Below are 18,860 nucleotides of genomic sequence, written 5' to 3' on the forward strand. Positions count from 1 at the left end.
AGTATAGGACAGTGAGGTTTAGAGAAATTCCCTGTGGAGCAACACCCCTGTGGCGCAACACCCCTGTGGCATCCTGTGAGCCAGTGGCGGCTGGTGCTCAAAATTTTTGGGGAGGCTCAAACAAAAAAAATTGCAGGCTCACTGTGCCCATCAAATGCAGCCACTGTGCCATGCCATCAATTGTCACCACTGTGCCATGCCATCAATTGTCACCACTGTGCCATGCCATCAATTGTCACCACTGTGCCATGCCATCAATTGTCACCACTGTGCCATGCCATCAATTATCACCACTGTGCCATGCCATCAAACGCAGCCACTGTGCCATGCCATCAAACGCAGCCACTGTGCCCCTCAATTGTTGCCACTGTGCATGTCACTGTGCCCTTTGTCGCCTCTGTGCCCATTGTTGCCACTGTGCATGCCTCTGTGCCCTTTGTCGCCTCTGTGCCCTATAAAATGCACTTGCCTTTCTGCTTCCATGTCCCTCGGTGTCCTCTCCCGCCCTCGATGACGCTTCAGCCAATCAGGTTACCGATAACCATAATCGGTGAACCTGATTCGCCCAGGCCACGGGACAGAAACCGCTCTTCTGAAGATATGGGATGATGCCCTCAAAGCAGCAGATGACTGAGAATCCTGTCTCCTAGTGCTGCTGGACCTCAGTGCAACCTTCGACACGGTAGACCACAACACGTTGCTCACGCGACTCAAAGAAGTAGCCGGAGTCTCACTCGGCCCTACCGTGGTTCGCATCTTTTCTAGAAAATCGCACTCAGACTGTGAAACTTGGAGGCCTCACGTCAGAAACACGGACCATTACATGCGGAGTCCCGCAAGGATCACCCCTTTCACCTACACTCTTGAACATATACATCCGCCCGCTCCTCAAAATCATCAGCAAACAGGACCTGCGCTACCACTCGTATGCTGACACGCAGCTTTACTTTCGAATCGCCAACAAAAAAGACCAATATCATGAACTAGGAAAATGCCTCACTCTGATCGATAATTGGATGACTGAAAGCTCCCTCAAACTCAACGGATCCAAAACGGAACTACTCATCCTTCACGCAAATCGGAAATCTAATTCTAGGACCACTTGGACACCACCCACCATCCTCGGACAAACCATCACGCCAAGCAACAAAGTCAAAAGTCTTGGAGTCATCTTGGACTCGGACATGACTATGAATGCACAAATAGGATCAGTCGTCAGCGGTTCTCATCATCTTCTCCGCATGCTACGTAGACTCATCCCGGAAGAGGACACAGCAGTAGTGGTTGGAACCATCATCAACTCACGACTCGACTACGCAAACTCCCTCTACTTGGTACTACCGAAATACCAGATTTCACGTCTACAAGTCGTCCAGAACACGGCAGCCAGACTGGTAACAGGTGAAAAAAACGTGGCAATCTATCTCTCCGGTCTTGAGGTCCCTCCACTGGCTGCCCATACAGGACCGGGTGACTTTAAAGACGCTCTGCCTCACCCACAAATGTACACAAGGAAACGCTCCTCAATACTTAAGCGCGTGCTCCGGTCAACCAACCAAAACCTTCTCCAAATCCCTAAATCACGCTACAAATCTAAGGGAGAACGTAGATTTGCAGTTCAAGGACCCCGGCTTTGGAATGCTCTACCCACGACCATTCGCTTGGAAGAAAACCATCGGGCTTTTAGGAAAAAACTAAAGACCCACCTCTTCTAATGGATCAGGACAACACTGGATGCAAAGCGCCTTGAGGCGATTAAGTTCGCATTTGTTGCGCTATACAAGTTACTCACTCACTGATTGGCTGAGACGGCCGTCAGTCTTATCCAAGGGGTGCAGCCCCCGTATGTTCCGAGGATAAGACATCCAGGAGCTGGCTCTGATGGGCACTTCCGCACAGCCAACCAGCAATGCATGAATGTATGTTATTTGCGAGAGCCAGAGGGGGTGGCGCTGCAGAAAGACATTCTTAATGTCTTAAAGGGGGCGTGTTTTTTTTTTTTTTTGTTTTTTTACTACAGGAGGGGGCGGCGCCTGGGCCCCCTATGGACGAGCCGCCACTGCTGTGAGACATCCGGCGATGGTGACTTTGTAGTGGGGTCAATATCTGGAGGTGAGCAGGCATTCCAGCCATAGATGGTGGTCACCGAATTCACTGGATCCCAATTTTTATGAATATCATTTTGAACTGTCACCTTTACTTGCACAGCGATGTATATTATACCCAACATTGGGACTTTGTTTTTATTGTTTTTTGAGTTATCAGGACACTCTAAGTGTTGGCAGAAATCACTATTAGGCCTCAATTTAAGACCATTATATATTTTACAAAGATTTTTTATTTTTTGTACAGTTTTTCAATATTGTGCTGATTACATATTTCTCTTCACATCCACGAGACAACTGTGGTGTGTGTGTGTGTGTGTGTGTGTTTTGCCTGTATGTACAGATTACACATAATGCAGCATTTAAACTATATGAATGTGTTGGTATGTATGTACGTGTACAAGTGCCAGGAAAGTGATTATGATGGAGCATGGAATGAACTACAGACACTTTTTGCACGATTCTTTGTTTTGTGCCCTTTAGAGTGGCACATTTTCTTTTTCAGGCACCCTCTCAATACCAGGTAGAGACGGATGAAATACTGGGCAGCCCTACATGGTTTGTCTCTGATTAGCGCATACCCTGCAGTACCTGTGAGTCTCAGGGGGGTATGGATTTCAGCGTGGCAATGAATGGAATGAGTGATTGAACAAAGGATGCAGCTTTCCTTTTACCTGAGTATTTGGTAACACTATAATAGAACTAATTAAAAAATGTTCAATAATTGTATAAATTAATATGTTGACAACACTAGTGGGGTTTTTATTTGTATATTGCTACTAAAATTGATTTAACCACGGTCTAGAACATTTGTTGTTGGGAAAGGACCAATAATGACCGGGTACCAGTGAAATTGTTTGTGGACTGTAAATTCTTCGACATGGTGCAGTTCCTACTGGTGTGGGTTGGCATTAACTTGCCTTAAAATTTGTATTTCTATATCACATTTTCACGTATTTCTTCCTTCCTTTTTTTTTTTTTATACATGCGCATAATAAACAGTTAAAATATACAAAAGCAGGCACTTAATGGTAAGAGGCAGTTACAAAATCACTTGCGCATTCAAGAGGATCATGTTTTCAAAAATGTGGCTTGGGCGTGATTTTGAACTTGCCTTTCTCTTGCCCTGGGAAAAGCATTTACAAAAGTCTCCATGTGCAAGAGGCCTTATAGTAAGTTGCTATATTTTTCTGTTTTTTTAAAGTGTGAATTTTGTGATATTTTTAGCTGAAGCTTGTTTGATCTTGTATGATTACTAATCTGTTTTGTTCTTGTTCTTTTAGTTCCATGCTTCCAGTGCCTCCTACCGTAGGACCAGCCTTTAGCTTTGAGTTGGATGTGGAAGATGGGGAAGTGGAAAACTATGAGGTTGGTGTATGTATTCACAAACATGTTTTTTTATTTGCTAAAGTGATAATTGGCCAGCCGCTAACAATGTACCAGTTGCTCCCCCTTAGGGCTCATTTACACTGTGTTCAGGGTCTGGCGTTTTTCCACACTGGATCGACACCAGTTGCTGTATGGACACCCAATACACTTTTTTTTTTTTTCTATGTGCCCGGTTCAGACCACAAAGCAGAAGTGATGCAGTAAAATACAGTATTTTTCCACAGTACACTGGATGGCACAGTGCACCAAGCTGCTATGCAGAGACCTGAATAGAATGTACACTTATAGAAAATACAATTGTAACTAATGCTATGCATCTGCCAAACACATTTGGTCAGTGTTAACGGGCCCCTAATCTTTTAGTCCCAATTATTGAAATTACATTGATGCATATTTCTTTCTTTCATTGTAGGCATTGCTAAATCTAGCTGAAAGGCTAGGTGAAGCAAAACCACGGGGATTAACGAAAGCGGATATTGAGCAACTTCCGTCATACAGGTTTAACCCAAACAATCACCAGTCAGAGCAGACCTTGTAAGTTTGTTTCAAAATGGAGGTTAACATTTTCTTTAACGTGTCATTTAGAACATGGTGGCTGAATGTTTTCTTATTTCAGGCTGCTTTTCGATTGATTCCACCTACTGATTCTTCTAGTGACACACTTATGTCCTAGGGTGACATTGCTCACGCACCTTACTACTTTTTACAGGGGCAGTGTTTTTTTTTTTTTCATTCAAATTTATGTTTATTTTCAATAAAAGTACATACATTTGTACTAAAACAGCAGTATACATTTCAGTAATACACAGTAAATAATAAATCCAATGCATTGCTTTACATAGAAGATGGTCTTGTCATAGAAACTGACTATCATATACAGCCATATCATATGCTATCACCATACGGTGAGAGTATAACAGATTGTAATAGTTAAAAAGAAAAGCTAGGTATAACCAATAATTTATAATTAAATAAATAAAAGGATATTTCTATATACTATATAATTCCTTAGGCTTATTGTTGTCACACAATAAAAAACCCCATGTGTGTACTGGGTCTAATTTCATGGAACTAATAAAGGACAGGATTTCTGTATAACAAAGACTTCTCTGACACCCCCACTGGGAACAGTCTGTGTCCAAGAGGTTAAGCAAACCTTTAAATCCCCCTTCCCTCCCTCCAATAATTATCACCAATACCACCCAGTCACTGTAAATATATATTTTCAAAACCCTTAACATACCTAACATCCCCAAAAATTTGGTGGAATCTTTTGATAACCCAAACATAGGCTAATACAAATGTTTATATATATCTTTTTTTTTTTTTCCTAAACATAACACTCTGAGAATGAGAAATAACAAAGATGTTATCCTCGTGTAAAAAAAAAAATTATCAAATAACAATCAATGAAAAGAAGAGAAAAAAAGAGAAGGAAAGAAAAAAAAAAAAAAGAAGATCAGGGGAAAGTAAAAGGAAAAAGAGATGGCAGCCTGCCTGTCAATGAACAACATCGTCCTAAGGATATAAATATCACCACAGCCTTTATGGGATAAAAGATATTCCCATAAATTTCATCCACGGTTCCCATATTTCATGGAAAAGAGTAGACATATCCAACATGGAACAGACCCTCTTTTCTTGTTCCATAATCCATGTAACCTTTTGTTTCATATACCGGATGGAGACAGTAGATTTTTTCCACGCAGCTGCAATTGTGATCCTGGCACCTGTCAGAATGTATAGGATGAGTTTTCTAGTAACCTTGGAGGTTTGGGGTAACATCCCGTTAAGTAAAGCGATAGTGGGGGATTGATGCAAATTACAGCCTGTGACACGTCTTATTATGTTGAACACCTTATTCCAGTATCCACGTATTTTGGGACATTCCCACCATATATGTACCATAGACCCCAATCCCTGACAACCTCTGAAGCAAAGGGGCGAAATTGACGGATACATGGAAGCCAGTTTAACGGGAACTAAATACCACCTAGTATAAATTTTTACATTAGCCTCTACAAGGGATATATTCACAAATCCTTTAATGGATCTAGTATAATTACTGCACCAGTCAGATAAATCCCAGTTGTTATTAAGTTCCCTTTCCCAGGCCAGCATATGAGGTAATTTGGTGCAATTATTAGCAAGCGATTGATATATGATTGAAATATTCCCCTTCCTGATCAAACCCTGATCACAATTACTTTCATAAGGTGTCAATAGTCCAGAGATCGAGCCACTATCCCATAGGCTTTGGGCATAGTCATGTAGTTGAGAAAATCTTAATTTTTCTGAGACAGGAAGACCTAGCTTGTCAATGAAGTGTTGTTTAGGAAGTGGACCCGAGCGCGAAAAAAAACGGCCTATACGATACAACCCTTTGTCATGCCACCATTTGAACGAATCTACTTCAATTTTAGAAACAAAGAGTGGGTCTAGAAAAATACTCGATAAAGGTCTGCCTTTAGAAATTAGAGAGGGATTGTTTTTAAGTGAATCCCATAAAACAAAGGTTTGAGAAAGAGTCGGAGATAAAATAGAAGGCCTATTCTTGGCAGGACTCCACATTAATTCCTCTATCGTTAGATTCGGGGTCGCCTGCTCTTCTATATCTAACCAGTCAGGGCGTTCATGTTTAAGAAAAGTTTCCGATAACTGTGCCAATCTTGCTGATTGATAGTACCATAATAAGTTGGGTACCCCCAGACCCCCCTGTTCAGGCAAGTTATAGAGAGTGCGAGATGGAAGGCGTGGACCCTTATTGTTCCAAATAAACTTGATAATCTTTCCTTGAAAGGATTTTAGATGACTTTTAATTATCGGTATGGGTAATGATCTAAAAAGATACAAAAGCCTAGGGAGAAGAGTCATCTTAACCGAGTTAATTCTACCAATCCAACCTATATTCTGAGTCCCCCAATCTCTCAAATCTTTCTCAAGTTTTCTATACATAGGTGGATAATTGGCCAAATACAAGTTTTGGATGTTGGGAGTCAAATAGATACCTAGGTATTTGATATAAGAGGTGTCCCATTTGAATCCATAATTTTCCTTTAGTAGAGAAACCGTGGATTCAGAAAGAGAAACATTGAGGGCCCTAGACTTGGCCATATTCACAGTTAGACCTGAAACTATAGAAAATTTGTCTAAAAGAGAATATAATTCCGGTAGGGATGTATCTGGAGCGGTCAAAAACAGTAAAAGGTCATCTGCAAACAATGCACATTTATGTTCCGTTTTGGCACATCTAACTCCTCTGATGTTTGTGTTCTCACGAATAGCTATAGCCAAGGATTCCATAACTATTGCAAACACCAGGGGAGACAGAGGACAACCCTGCCTAGTACCCCTATGAATCTCAATAGGTTCCGAAAAGATACCCTGAAAGCGTATATTAGCTTTAGGATGAGAGTAAAGTGCAGATAAGATTCCAAGAAATTTCGTGCCAAACCCCCAACGTTTCATCACTTCTAACATGAATGGCCATGATACTGAGTCAAATGCTTTCTGTAGATCAATAGAAAGAAGCATTCCCCTTTGATTAGTATCACCAGTCCAACCCGAGTTCAAAATGGAGATCAGATCCACAGCCCTCCTAACCTGATCAGGACCTTGCCTTCCAGCGATGAAGCCTACTTGATCTTTACTAACATACTGGCCAATGAAAGAGGACATTCTATTGGCCATTACCTTAGTGAGTATCTTAAGATCGTTGTTAATGAGGGATATAGGTCTATAGTTTTCCACCAGGCTATGGTCTTTTTCTGGCTTTGGGATAACCGAAATATAAGCTAAATTAAGTTGCCTGTCTATGGGAACTCCACCGGTCATGTGGTTGAAAAATTTAACCATGTAGGGTGTTAAAATGCTCGAATATGTTTTATAATAAGCACTTGAAAACCCATCAGGGCCCGGGGCTTTATCTAATTTTAGGTTTTTAATTACTAACAATACTTCTTCAGCTGATATGGGAGACTCCATCATTTCTCTATGAACTTCAGTCAATTGAGGTAGAATCAAATTGTCTAGAAAATCATCCATTCCCTCTGAAGAAGAATCATCAGTGGATGCATAAAGCTTAGAAAAAAAATCATGAAAGGCCTCCATTATCTTCCTAGGATTCAGGGTAAGAGAACCATCAGTCATCCTTATTTTAGGGAGAGACCGCGATTGAAATCTGGGTGAGAGTTTATGAGCTAGCATCGGGCCTATTTTATCTTTAAATTTATAGAAATTAGCTCCAGTCCATTTCATATCTTCCCCAGCTTTGGTGGTAAGTACCAAGTTTAGGGCAGATCTAGCTGCATCAAGTGCCTGAGTAGGAAAGTTAAGAGGATCAGATTTATGTTTTTTACGTAGCTCTATATAGTTGTTTTCCAGCTTCCTTATGTCTATGTTTCTTTGTTTCTTGAGGCCAGCGGCCACTTGTATAATTTTGCCTCTGATAGAAGCCTTGTGGGCAGCCCACAGAGTTTCAGGGGACACATCTTCTGTATCATTATGCTTAAAGTATTCTAGAAGAGATCGCTCAATATCCTTCATTAGGACAGGGTCCTTCAAAATAGACTTATTTAGTGTCCAATGAGACACTTTAGGAGAAGTGTCCTCTCTCCTCAGTGACAATAGAACCATCGAGTGATCTGACCAAGAAACATCAACTATATGAGACTTAATGGCAGCTGGGACGTGATGGTTAGAGATTAATATATGATCTATACGCGAATAAGAGTGGTGAGGGTTAGAATAGTGAGTATAGTCCTTAATTTTGGGGTTCATCTCCCTCCAGATGTCAGTTAATCTAGACTGATGTAGAATGCGTGCTACTTGTAGACTAAGTTTAGTCGGTCTGACGATTCCCTTGACAGAAGGTTTGGACTTATCCAATCCCGTGTCGAAAGCTAGGTTAGAGTCTCCACCCATAAGAATGATCCCCTCCATGAATGGTCGGAGGGTATCAAGCATCTGTGAGAAAAACTTTTTCTGACCTCTGTTAGGAGCATAATAAGAGATAAATGTGTATAGTCTGCCATCAAGGGTACCTTGTAACAATAGAAACCTACCTTCCGGATCTCCAAATTCTTTAGTCAGGTTAAAATTACAATACCTAGAAAACAAAATGGCCACACCCTTAGTTTTGTTTTCTGCTTTAGCTAGGTAAAACAATGGAAAGTGGGCATGCATAAAGGAAGGGTTGTATCGTTTAGGAAAGTGGGTTTCTTGAAGGAAAACCACATCCACACGGAGAGACTTGTATACTTGAAAGGCTTTGCGCCTCTTGACAGGAGAATTCAACCCCTGAGTGTTGAGTAACAACACTAAGGGGTTTAGATACATCATTCGATCCAGCCATAAGTCTTTTCTACATCTATGAACATGCGGGACCGTACAGATATCATCAATAGTCTCGCAAATACGAACAATGGCAGGCAGGCTGAAGAAACGAAGAGAGTATGAAGAAGAAAGAAAAAGAAGTGAAAAGGAGAGATAAAAAGAGAAAAATAAAAAAACATATGGCACAATAAACTATTAGATCGTGCAAGGTCAATTCGTGACCCAGAATGGGGGAAGAGAATGATTCTCCTTCCCTCATTCAAACAAGAAATTTTTGTATAGTCCCAGAAAAGGACTATATTCTTACCCATTGGGTCGACAAAGTGTCGACACAAGAGGTAAGTTGAGGTTCAATACCTCACCGTCGTCAGTTGCCGACAGATTAAACATTACACCTTAAAACAAGTTTAAGATAAAAGGCAAGTGAATCATAGGATGGCCCAAAAACAGTAGGAGAATAATCTAAAGAAAAACGGCATTAAACTAGACATGTAAACCCGGAATCTTCTTTGTTTTTAAAAAGCATCCGGGATAAAAATTCATCTGAATTAAAGATTAAGAGATACGTCCTGGATAAGTCTATTCAATATCAGGGTGCTTGGTCCCCTCCAATTTTCCTGTACTTGACCTTGTTCCAAGGATTTTGAGTCGGACTAGTAGGTGTGTTCCTCTTGGCAGATGGAAGTTGAGGCGGATTAGTGTCCATGACAGGATCAAGAGATATAATTTTCAGATCATACAGAAGTCGTTCACCTTCTTGGAAATTATGTATTATATGGTTTCTACCATTATAATTGAATTTTAAGGCGAAGGGGAAAGCCCATTTATACTTGATGTTTTTGTTGATGAGGGCAGACAATAACGGTTTCATTGCTCTTCTTTTCTGAATGGTATATGGTGAAATGTCAGAAAATATTTGTATATTAGTACCTTGGTATTGAAGATTCTCCTGTTGTCTGGACCGTTTCATAATGTCTTCTTTGGTGGAGAAATAATGAGGCTTGACCACCACATCTCTGGGCAAACCATCTCTTCTCATTGGACCTAATGATCTATGAGCCCTATCAATTTCCAATTTTATATCAGGTGCAGATGGAAGGAGGATTCTCATAATGTCTCGTATTGCTGAATGAACGTCCATAATGGACTCAGGAAGACCCCTAACCCTGAAGTTTTCTCTTCTTGACCTGTTTTCCAAATCGTCAATCTTAGTTTGAGCAGCCTCCAGTTGTTCTTGTAGGAAATGGATATGATCATCATGTTGTTCAGTTTTAGAGACGTTAGTGTCCAATTTATGCTCAACTGAGTCTATCCTGTTGCCAAGACATTGGAAGTCTGCCCTAATATCTTTAGTAATTTTCTCAGCCGTGTGAGCTAAACCCCTTTCCAGCATTTCAGAGATCCTGTTATAGAGATCAGCAACATTGAAAGAAACTTCTGGAGCAGTTTCAACGTTAGTAGTTACTTGTATAGGGTCATGTGATGGAGAAACCATAGGAATCCCATGATCAGCCATTATAGGTGTTATACCCTCCCTTACTACAGATGAAAATAAAGCTGAAGATGTAGTAGAACTTAAGGTAGGAGGTGATGAGGAGGGTGTCACATGAGACGAGAAATGTTCAGTAAACTTAGGATCCACCACAGGTACCTGAGGACTTGTATGAGGAGGGGTGTCCATATCAAAAAGACTCTCCTTGATAATTGAGTTCTTATTTTTTTTGCCCTGTTTCCCCTTCATATAAAATAAGTGCTATAGTGAATTCTTATCAGCAGGGGTAGAGTTGTTCTATATCGTAAAATCAACAGTTCACTCCTATATCAGCTCCTATAGGCATAACAGTCTTATAACCACCATCTTACAGTGGGTATTGCTTATGTGAACTGACCAGGCCCAGATTTGAGCCTTTACAGTAAGTATTGTGAAAAGATCAGCATCATAAAAATGTCTCAAATTACGTATCATGCAGGTGTCATATTAGTGGATAGGTCTGCAGCTATCTTCGACTAACATCGGACGGTGAGTAGGAACCCCTCAGTAAGTTTCCATTGCAGGAATAATCATAGGATAATCCGATATTGTATAACACAGGCCCTGGGGACCGTATCGAGTTGGTAACCAATCTCTGACTACTGTGATTAGTCTATTATTGCAGTCAGGTATCCAGTGTACAAAAAATTACCTCAGTGTAGAGAAGGAATAAATATAATAAAAATTCCAAATAGTGTGATATAATGGATTATTTAGGTTGCAAGATGTTACGGTGAACTGGGGATAAAATCCATCTACACTCTATCAGATCCTCGCAGTAGTTTTGCAGGATAATGGTCACAAGTCACCACACACTGAGTTTTAGTCACTGAGGTGGATTATAAGAGAAAAGTGTTTAATTTCAGCAGTTTTCGCCTCAGAAAAGCAGTTACACTTTTTTTTTTTTGAAATCTGTGGTAATATACTTGTAGGCCACAAGATGGCGGCGTTGCCTCCGCAGTTTAAATATATATCAAGTCTGTGTTAATAAACTTGCAGGCCACAAGATGGCGGTGTCACCTCCGCAGTTGAATTGCTTATGAATTCTGTGGTAATATACTTACAGTCTACAAGATGGCGGTGTCACCTCTGCAGTTTAGTTATAAAATCTTTCCAAGGTATTTCATCCAGTTCTGAGGTGATAATTTGACACCCCACAGGGTGTAAGGATCACTGTCACAGTTTTAGCTTTCAATCCACATAACGATCGGAAGCTGTGTTCGTTTAGCCCGCTGTCACAGTACTTTAGATCGAGGGGTATAATGTTTACTGGGCCCCAAAATGGCGGCAGGTCTCCAGGTTAAAGATCTGCTCCCGGACCTAATAACCGCTTCAAATCGCCGCTCAGGCTTATGTCTCTGGGCCACCACGTAGATCGCTACACATATGAGGAGGATGACACTATGATTGTGTCTTTTTCTGCTGTTTTTACCTCACTTGAGCACGGCTGTGATCAAGGCTTCATAGGCCCCAAGATGGCGGCGGGACGTCTGCAATTGAACTCTGTCACGGACTCAGGGGCAGTGTTTTGACAATATGCTAGGTGTTACAACTACAGAATACCATCCCCTCTTTTCCAGAACACAGGGAAATGTGACTGACAAATAACTAGGAACAATGCCAAGTTATCAGTTTGCAGGATAAACTGCTATTTTTTGCACATATTCCACAGCTGTGGATATAAAGATAATTGTGTATAAGCATATTGTTTCTTGTTAAACAGTCGTGTATAATAATTAGCTATACCTATTGTAGCAATGCCAAGACTGAACAGATTATACAGAGCCGTGTTCATACTTATGTTTATCTGTAAGGGAGGATGAAGTGGATGGGTGACCAATTTGAAAGAAAAAAAAAAGCAGTGTAAAATTGCAGATATATGAAACACTGCAAAACTCATGTCTATTTTAGTACACAGACTTGTGCAGATTGCAGCCTGAGTCCATGATTACAGACATGTTTGTTCACGCCCTGACTTTTTGTATAGCAACACTCCTGCTAGAGATCTACCAGGGCAGGAAGCTGACATATCGCCCTGAAGTTTTATAGGAGGCTGTGTGACCCACAAATTATGTGGTGTGTGTGTGTGTTAAGTCAGCATGCTTTGGGACTAGATTACAACATTTCTTCTTCCCTTTTTTTATTTTTTTTTGTAAGAGGTTACCTCTACCTAATGCTGCCAATCTCCTTTGCTGCATGTAGCTTGATTTCGAACTCCCAGAACTGTCCTATGTTTCACGATATACCAGTGTACTGTACCTAATGTAGTCACTTTTTAATTGTGCTTCCACAACTGGCATCAGTCTAATGCGCCACCTTTCCACCAGTGCACTTGCCAACATTGCTTATGACTAGGGAAGCACCTGATTGTCAGCTTGCAGGTACTTATCAATATCCAGCAGCTTCTGCACCTAGCTGATTCTGGTGGACCTTTGCTAAACTTTCTGAAGTTGAGACATCAGTGTAGTTTGTAGTCATGGAGAAGGTTTTATTTGTATCGGAGTGGTACTGTGAATACAAAAAAATACAAAAGTGCCACCTCTCAATATAATTGCAAGACCAAATATGGAAAGGATGGACTTAATAGGAACCACAATAATATATTAAAATTCAGCAATGTTGCCCTTGTTATTGTTACATCAGATGTAGTGTTGAAGAAAAGGTGTGCAGGTAAGAACGCTTCTTCAGGAGCTTAGGCATGTATTCTACATAGAGAACAAACAATGAAATTTCAGACATTATTCTATAAATATTTGTTTTTAGATATTAAAGTACAACATGTTAGCTGTCCCTCACCCAAAGAACGCAGCCTAGGTGTGGAGAGCATACTACAGCTATGGGGACACGTATAACATTATACTAGTACCTAAATGGACAAATGTGTAAACGGCCAATGTTAACCCCCCCCCCCCCCCCCCCAAGGGAGGTTGCACTTCAAAAACTGGTGTATGACCACCTATGTGTGCAATTGATGCTCTTTTATTGTAAAGGAAAGAAGACTTGCATATTTTCACTCATGGTAGCATACAAGAGGGCAGATATCCAGGATACAGTGGCAAATACAGGGGTGTATTGCCAGAAATTGTACTGATCTGTTCATAAGAGATGAATACTTATTAAAGAGTACAAGGGGTATGTTTTAGTAGTGTCAGGAGGAGGGAATAATCTAGGAGTATAAGCAAGTTACATCTTGCCTATAAACAGCAAAGATTGTGCAGCAAACCCAGCTCTATAATTTTTGTTGGTATAAAAACCAACATAAAATACAAATGGGTAGATTTGGCTTGGGTGCTGTTTGGCGACTGGGATTGTTAGTGTGTGTGTGTTTTTTTTTTTTTTATGTATTTGTCCATTCGGGTACTAGTATACTAATGTTAAGTGTCCCCATAGTTATGGTATGCTCTCTCCACACCTAGGCTGCATTGTGGTCTGTTATACTTTGGGTGAATGACAGCTAGCATGTTGTACTTCCATTATTTAAATATGTTTTTAGATATTGTCTGAATTTCATTGTTCGTTCTCTAGCCATGTAGAATACATTCCTAAGCTCCTGAAGAAGCGTTCTAATGTGCAACATGTAGAGCTGAGTTACGGTGCACACACCTATTCAATGCTACATCTGATGTAACAATACCAATGGACCCAGCTCCATGGTTCTTTTGATGAATAGATGGCCCAATGTAATTGGTGTTATATGTTTTAAGGCAACATTGCTGTATTTTGTATAGAAAGTTTTTTAGCATTGTGTATTTTGTATAATTTGTAATAAAGTTTTTATTGAATTGTGAAGTCCATCATCATCCTTTCCACATTTGGTCTTGGAGTTTGTAGTCGGTCTTGAAAATGTTACTGATGACTTGTTGGCTCAACAGATGTTCTGTCTGTTGGGTAAGCTGCAGCCACCGCCTCCTACTTCTTAATCAGATTTGGCAATGCTGCTGGAGCTAGAGGAAAAATTAAATCGGCAGTTGACAGGTCTGCAGAAGCCAGGTGGTGACTAAAAACAGCACCCCACCCATAATGGTACTAGGAAGAAGACTGGAGGAAGTTTTAAGGTCATTCTCCCAAGATACACCTAGAAGGCTCAACACCAAAAACTGCTGGGATATAATTATTTCTAGGCATCTTCAAAGAGATTTTTATTTCAATCATGGCTGTGTTCTAGGGCCACCATTGCTTTGCTTACTTTTAGCTTGTTTTTACTAAGTAGTTTAACTGGGTTTATGTATGACTTTGACTTTTTTATTTATTTTTTATTTGTTGTTTTAGTGTGTATCCTAAACCTGTAGAAATTTTAACCTAACGTAGAACTTTTTTCTTTCCTAGATGTGTAGTGTGCATGTGTGATTTTGAGTCAAGACAGCTTCTAAGAGTCTTACCATGTAATCATGAATTTCACGCCAAGTGTGTCGACAAATGGCTAAAAGTGAGCATTATTCTTCTTTTCTTTTTTTTTTTTTCACAAATGTGTATCGAACTTTCAGTTTTGTACTTCTGAAACTAAATGTGTCCATGGTTGGCCAATTATTTTCAAGGTTGACTTAAAGTTTATCTGCTTTATTATTTCAGTTAAATTACTGATCCTTAAGTAAAGTGTTTCTAAAAAATTTATTTTATTCAGTAATCCTAGTATATTTTTAGCTCTTATAATTTACACATTTATCCCTATTGCTCTTATAAGTAATCGTGTTACTATTTTACTGTAAGGGTCCATGCACACTCGACTTTAAAAAGCACTGCTTCTACAGGAGTTTTACGGTTTGCTTGTAGAAGCAGCTCAATGTGTCCATGCACATCAGGACATTTAGAGGCACTTTTAAGCTCCGCATTTCAAGGTAGAAAAAAAGCTACACTCCTAAACTCCTGTACAAAAACGCTCTATATGAGCATTTTTTTTTCTGCCAAGGGTTCTGGTGTTTGTGTTTTTAAAGGGGGTTTAAAGGTTTTTTTTTTTCCTTCTTTCTCTAAATGGGTTCCTTTTAAGCTAGTACATTGTTGGTTCACTAAACTTTTTTTTTTTTTTTTTTTGATCTCCCTTCTAAATGTTTATCGTTTTCTTTGTCTGAATTTCTCACTTCCTGTTCCTCAGTAAGCTGTTCTGGCTGACTAACCCCCAGCCAGAACGGCTTGGATAATGGGGGCAAGCTTACTAAGGAGAAACAGGAAGTGAGAAATTCAGACACAAAAATGTATTTTTAGACAGGAAATCAAAGGAAAGGGTAAGTGAACCAACAATGCACTAGCTTTAAAGGAACCCATTTAGAAAAAAAATCTTTACAACCCCTTTTTAAGACCAGTGTGCATGGACCCTAATGGTTTATCGCCAGTTTAATTTTGAATTCTTGTAAATGTTCTGCACATTTTAGGAACAGATCTTTTTTATAGATCCGTTTTTTTTTTTTTCCCATTTTGTAAAAATCTTTATTTTGCAAACGGTTATTTTATTATAAAGGGGTTCCATTAGTTTTGTTCCCAGAACATGCTGGCGTTTTATTATGAAAGTTAATGTCTCCTTGCGTGTCCATATCTGATAGGCAGGAAGAGGGTGTGTCAACTCATTCAGTTGTGTACATGTAGCTATCCAGTTTGCTGCAGCACTGATTGGTGTAATTTGATGCTTTTCTATTGGAGTGTGAGACTTCTAGGATCACAGATGTCTAGAAGAACAGGAAACATTACATTTGCTCCCTCCCCATGTAAAATTCTACACCTTGATGTTAAAATTTTACTTGTAGTAATTTAACCATAACTGGTACAGGACTTGGATTGGAGAGTTGAAAGCTGGTTATTGGCCCACTTTAGAGTTGTTGTTTTTTTAACTGAACATCTGTTTGCTTCCCTTAACTAAAGGCTTTTTGTCCTGCTTTTGTCCTCTAGGCAAATCGTACCTGCCCAATATGTCGAGCTGATGCTTCAGAAGTACATCGTGATTCAGAATGACCAATGTCAGAGCACAATTCCAGCTCGGGTGTTCCTAGTCACAGAAAAAAAACTATCCATTGAACTTAACCCGTGTGGCTTCCAGCCTATTTACACAAAAGGGTCAATGGACCTCTTTTTTGCACTGTGTGATTTAATCAATTATAAAGCTTCTAATTAGTCTTCACAATTATGGGATTGTTATACTAACCGTGTGATTGGGACTCCAAAGATTATTATTTTTTATATATTATGTAGCTTATTTTGTGTGTGCACTAACATTCCCTGGTTTTCGTGTGATCATTCCGAGTTTTTTTTTTTTTTTTTTTGCTGCAAGATTACCGTGGATGTGATCTTTTAGCATGTGCTTTTATATTTAAACAAAAATAAAAAAAAAAAAAAAAAAAAAGAGAAAAACAAGATTCAGTGGTAGCTCCAAACAGTTTAGCAATCTACCTTGTTATAGAGCCTTCAGATACTGTGAGCAGGTGAGTGGAATGTGTGTTTGCGTGTATGTTGGTGACAATGCTTTGCGTGGTTACTTGTGTCGAGCACAAGAGCGTGAATATGTGTGGTTGAGGACCTATATACCAGCATGTACTAAGAATGAATGTGTGTAGTATTACCTATGCTGCAATGTATAATCTTGTGTGTTATTTAAACAGTACTAGTACTGTACACTGGTTTCTTTTCTTGTGTTTGCAGTTGCACACTGAATGCTAAGGGTGTAGCAATCTATAGGCATTTCATTACCCTTCCTCTATTTGTTATCCATATAATATTTACCACTGATTCCTATGTTGTGCTTATCTGTGCCACTGCTGGGGAAGGGCAAAAAGTGCATTTGCAGAGACAAGTAAAATTATCATCACTGTTGCTTTGAAAAATTTTGTTTCTGTTCAAATGATTTCCATATTCCTCTTGTGCATGCAAAGTGTTTATGAGCTTCTGTCTGAGAGAGCAAAGAACTTCTAGACTACACAGTAATAACCACATGAGTTTGTCCAAACTGGTCCTTTAATGAATTCCACGGCTCTTTACCTGTTCTCCCTATAGGATAATGGGTAAAGCGACTAGACTACTTTACTGGTCACTGACTGATACCGCTGTCGTATATCTAGAGGTCTGGAAAGAAGGTCCTCGCTGTGGTCCAGGGTCAATGCATATTTGCAAAGGAAACTTTTAGAACATGCCACAATGTGTTTTTTTTTTTTTTTTTTTTTTGTATAAAATGACAGCATGTCGTCTTCCTTGCTAAGTGTTATCAGCCTATCGTGGTAATGGATGAGGATCACCATCACACGTTGCACAACATGGAGGAGAGCAACAGACATGACAAAACATTGCATGTACAGCAATTGCCATTTTATTTCTGTTTTGTGCTTGGCAGGAATAGATGCTCTGTCCTTTTTTATACTAGGAAAAGTGCAGCATGTATTTAGAGGCATTGCACGTCATCCATAAAGACCCATTCCACACATTTCATTTTTTTGTTTTGTTTTATTTTTTACCTTTTTATAGAGTAACTTTTGAGAAAAAAAACATGATTAACATGATTATCAAGGATTTAAAAAAAAATTTTAGGCCCCTTTCACACTGTGGCGGCATCGGCGGTAAAGCGGGGCAATTTTTAGAGGCTCTTTACCGTCAATTTCGTGGGGCAGTTTTACCCCCCGACAGCCGAAAAAGGGTTAAAAAAAGCACCTCTGCAGCGGTGCCCCATTGATTTCAATGGTCAGGAGCGGTATACACACTCCTCCAAAGATGCTGCTAGCAGTACTTTTTTTTTTAATTTTTCCTTTCTGCTAGTGCACTGTTCCCGTGTGAAAGCCCTGGAGCCCTTGGGGCTTTCACATTGGAGCGACAGCAAGGGCTGTTTCGGGTCAGTTTGCAGTCGCTATTTTGAGCGTTGTAGCAAACCGACCCAGTGTGAAAGGGGTCTTAGATTCCTACTTTTTATTATTCAGAAGAAATAGCTGTTTGTCCATGTGCACAATTAATGTGCATGGGAGTGGTTTTAAAATGATCAGTCAGCTGTGGCACCTGCAAGGCTCGAATGAGGAAAGTGTCAGGGTCTGCATCCCTTTAGACATGATTTTCCTTTGGGAGTATCTCACCAAAAATAACATTTTCAGGGGATGCCAAAAATCTGACTTGTATCTTGGTGTAAACTTCTGGGAAAATCAATGGGCCAATCACACAAGCAGAAAATGACAGAACACCTTCAGGTAGCAATATTGCATTGCCTTTCACTAAAAATTACAAACCCGCAGATTTGGAAAGGTAATTTTTAACATTCATTTACAATATGACTTGTCAATTGTATATGCTAAATATATTTTTCCACAAAAGTGGAGCTACACTTTAAAGTAATAGTTTAATCACACTGACTTCTTAAAACATTTAAGGATTCCATCAGCAGGATTCTGTTGAACAGAATAGCAAGGAGCTATTGATTGAGTCAACAAGATAGAAGCCAGTGAATGATCCACCCAAAGTTGAAATTCGTTTTTAGATGCAGTTGTTCATTAAACGGTTACTAAGTTTGTGTTTTGGAATAATTACTCTAAAGGTGGTCATTT

The 18,860-nt window shown here is 39.7% G+C and overlaps 1 protein-coding gene across 3 annotated transcripts in view; it reads left to right on the forward strand.

Annotated features, from left to right (window-relative positions):
* The window catches only part of RNF38 (ring finger protein 38), a 416,254-nt gene extending 398,757 nt beyond the window's left edge, over window positions 1–17,497 (forward strand). For 2 of the 3 annotated variants that reach the window (XM_040361759.1, XM_040361768.1), the window contains exons 8-11: window positions 3,389–3,473; window positions 3,907–4,028; window positions 14,686–14,785; window positions 16,237–16,659. In XM_040361759.1, the coding sequence (XP_040217693.1) occupies window positions 3,389–3,473; window positions 3,907–4,028; window positions 14,686–14,785; window positions 16,237–16,299 (370 nt within the window). In that variant the 3' untranslated portion in view covers window positions 16,300–16,659. Of the gene's footprint in view, window positions 1–3,388; window positions 3,474–3,906; window positions 4,029–14,685; window positions 14,786–16,236 lie in introns of all 3 variants that reach the window. The other variant, XM_040361749.1, reaches the window with a different exon arrangement.
* Window positions 17,498–18,860: the final 1,363 nt, after the last annotated feature.

Source organism: Rana temporaria, chromosome 1 (genome assembly GCF_905171775.1).
Source record: "Rana temporaria chromosome 1, aRanTem1.1, whole genome shotgun sequence".
Classification (NCBI taxonomy): domain Eukaryota; kingdom Metazoa; phylum Chordata; class Amphibia; order Anura; family Ranidae; genus Rana; species Rana temporaria.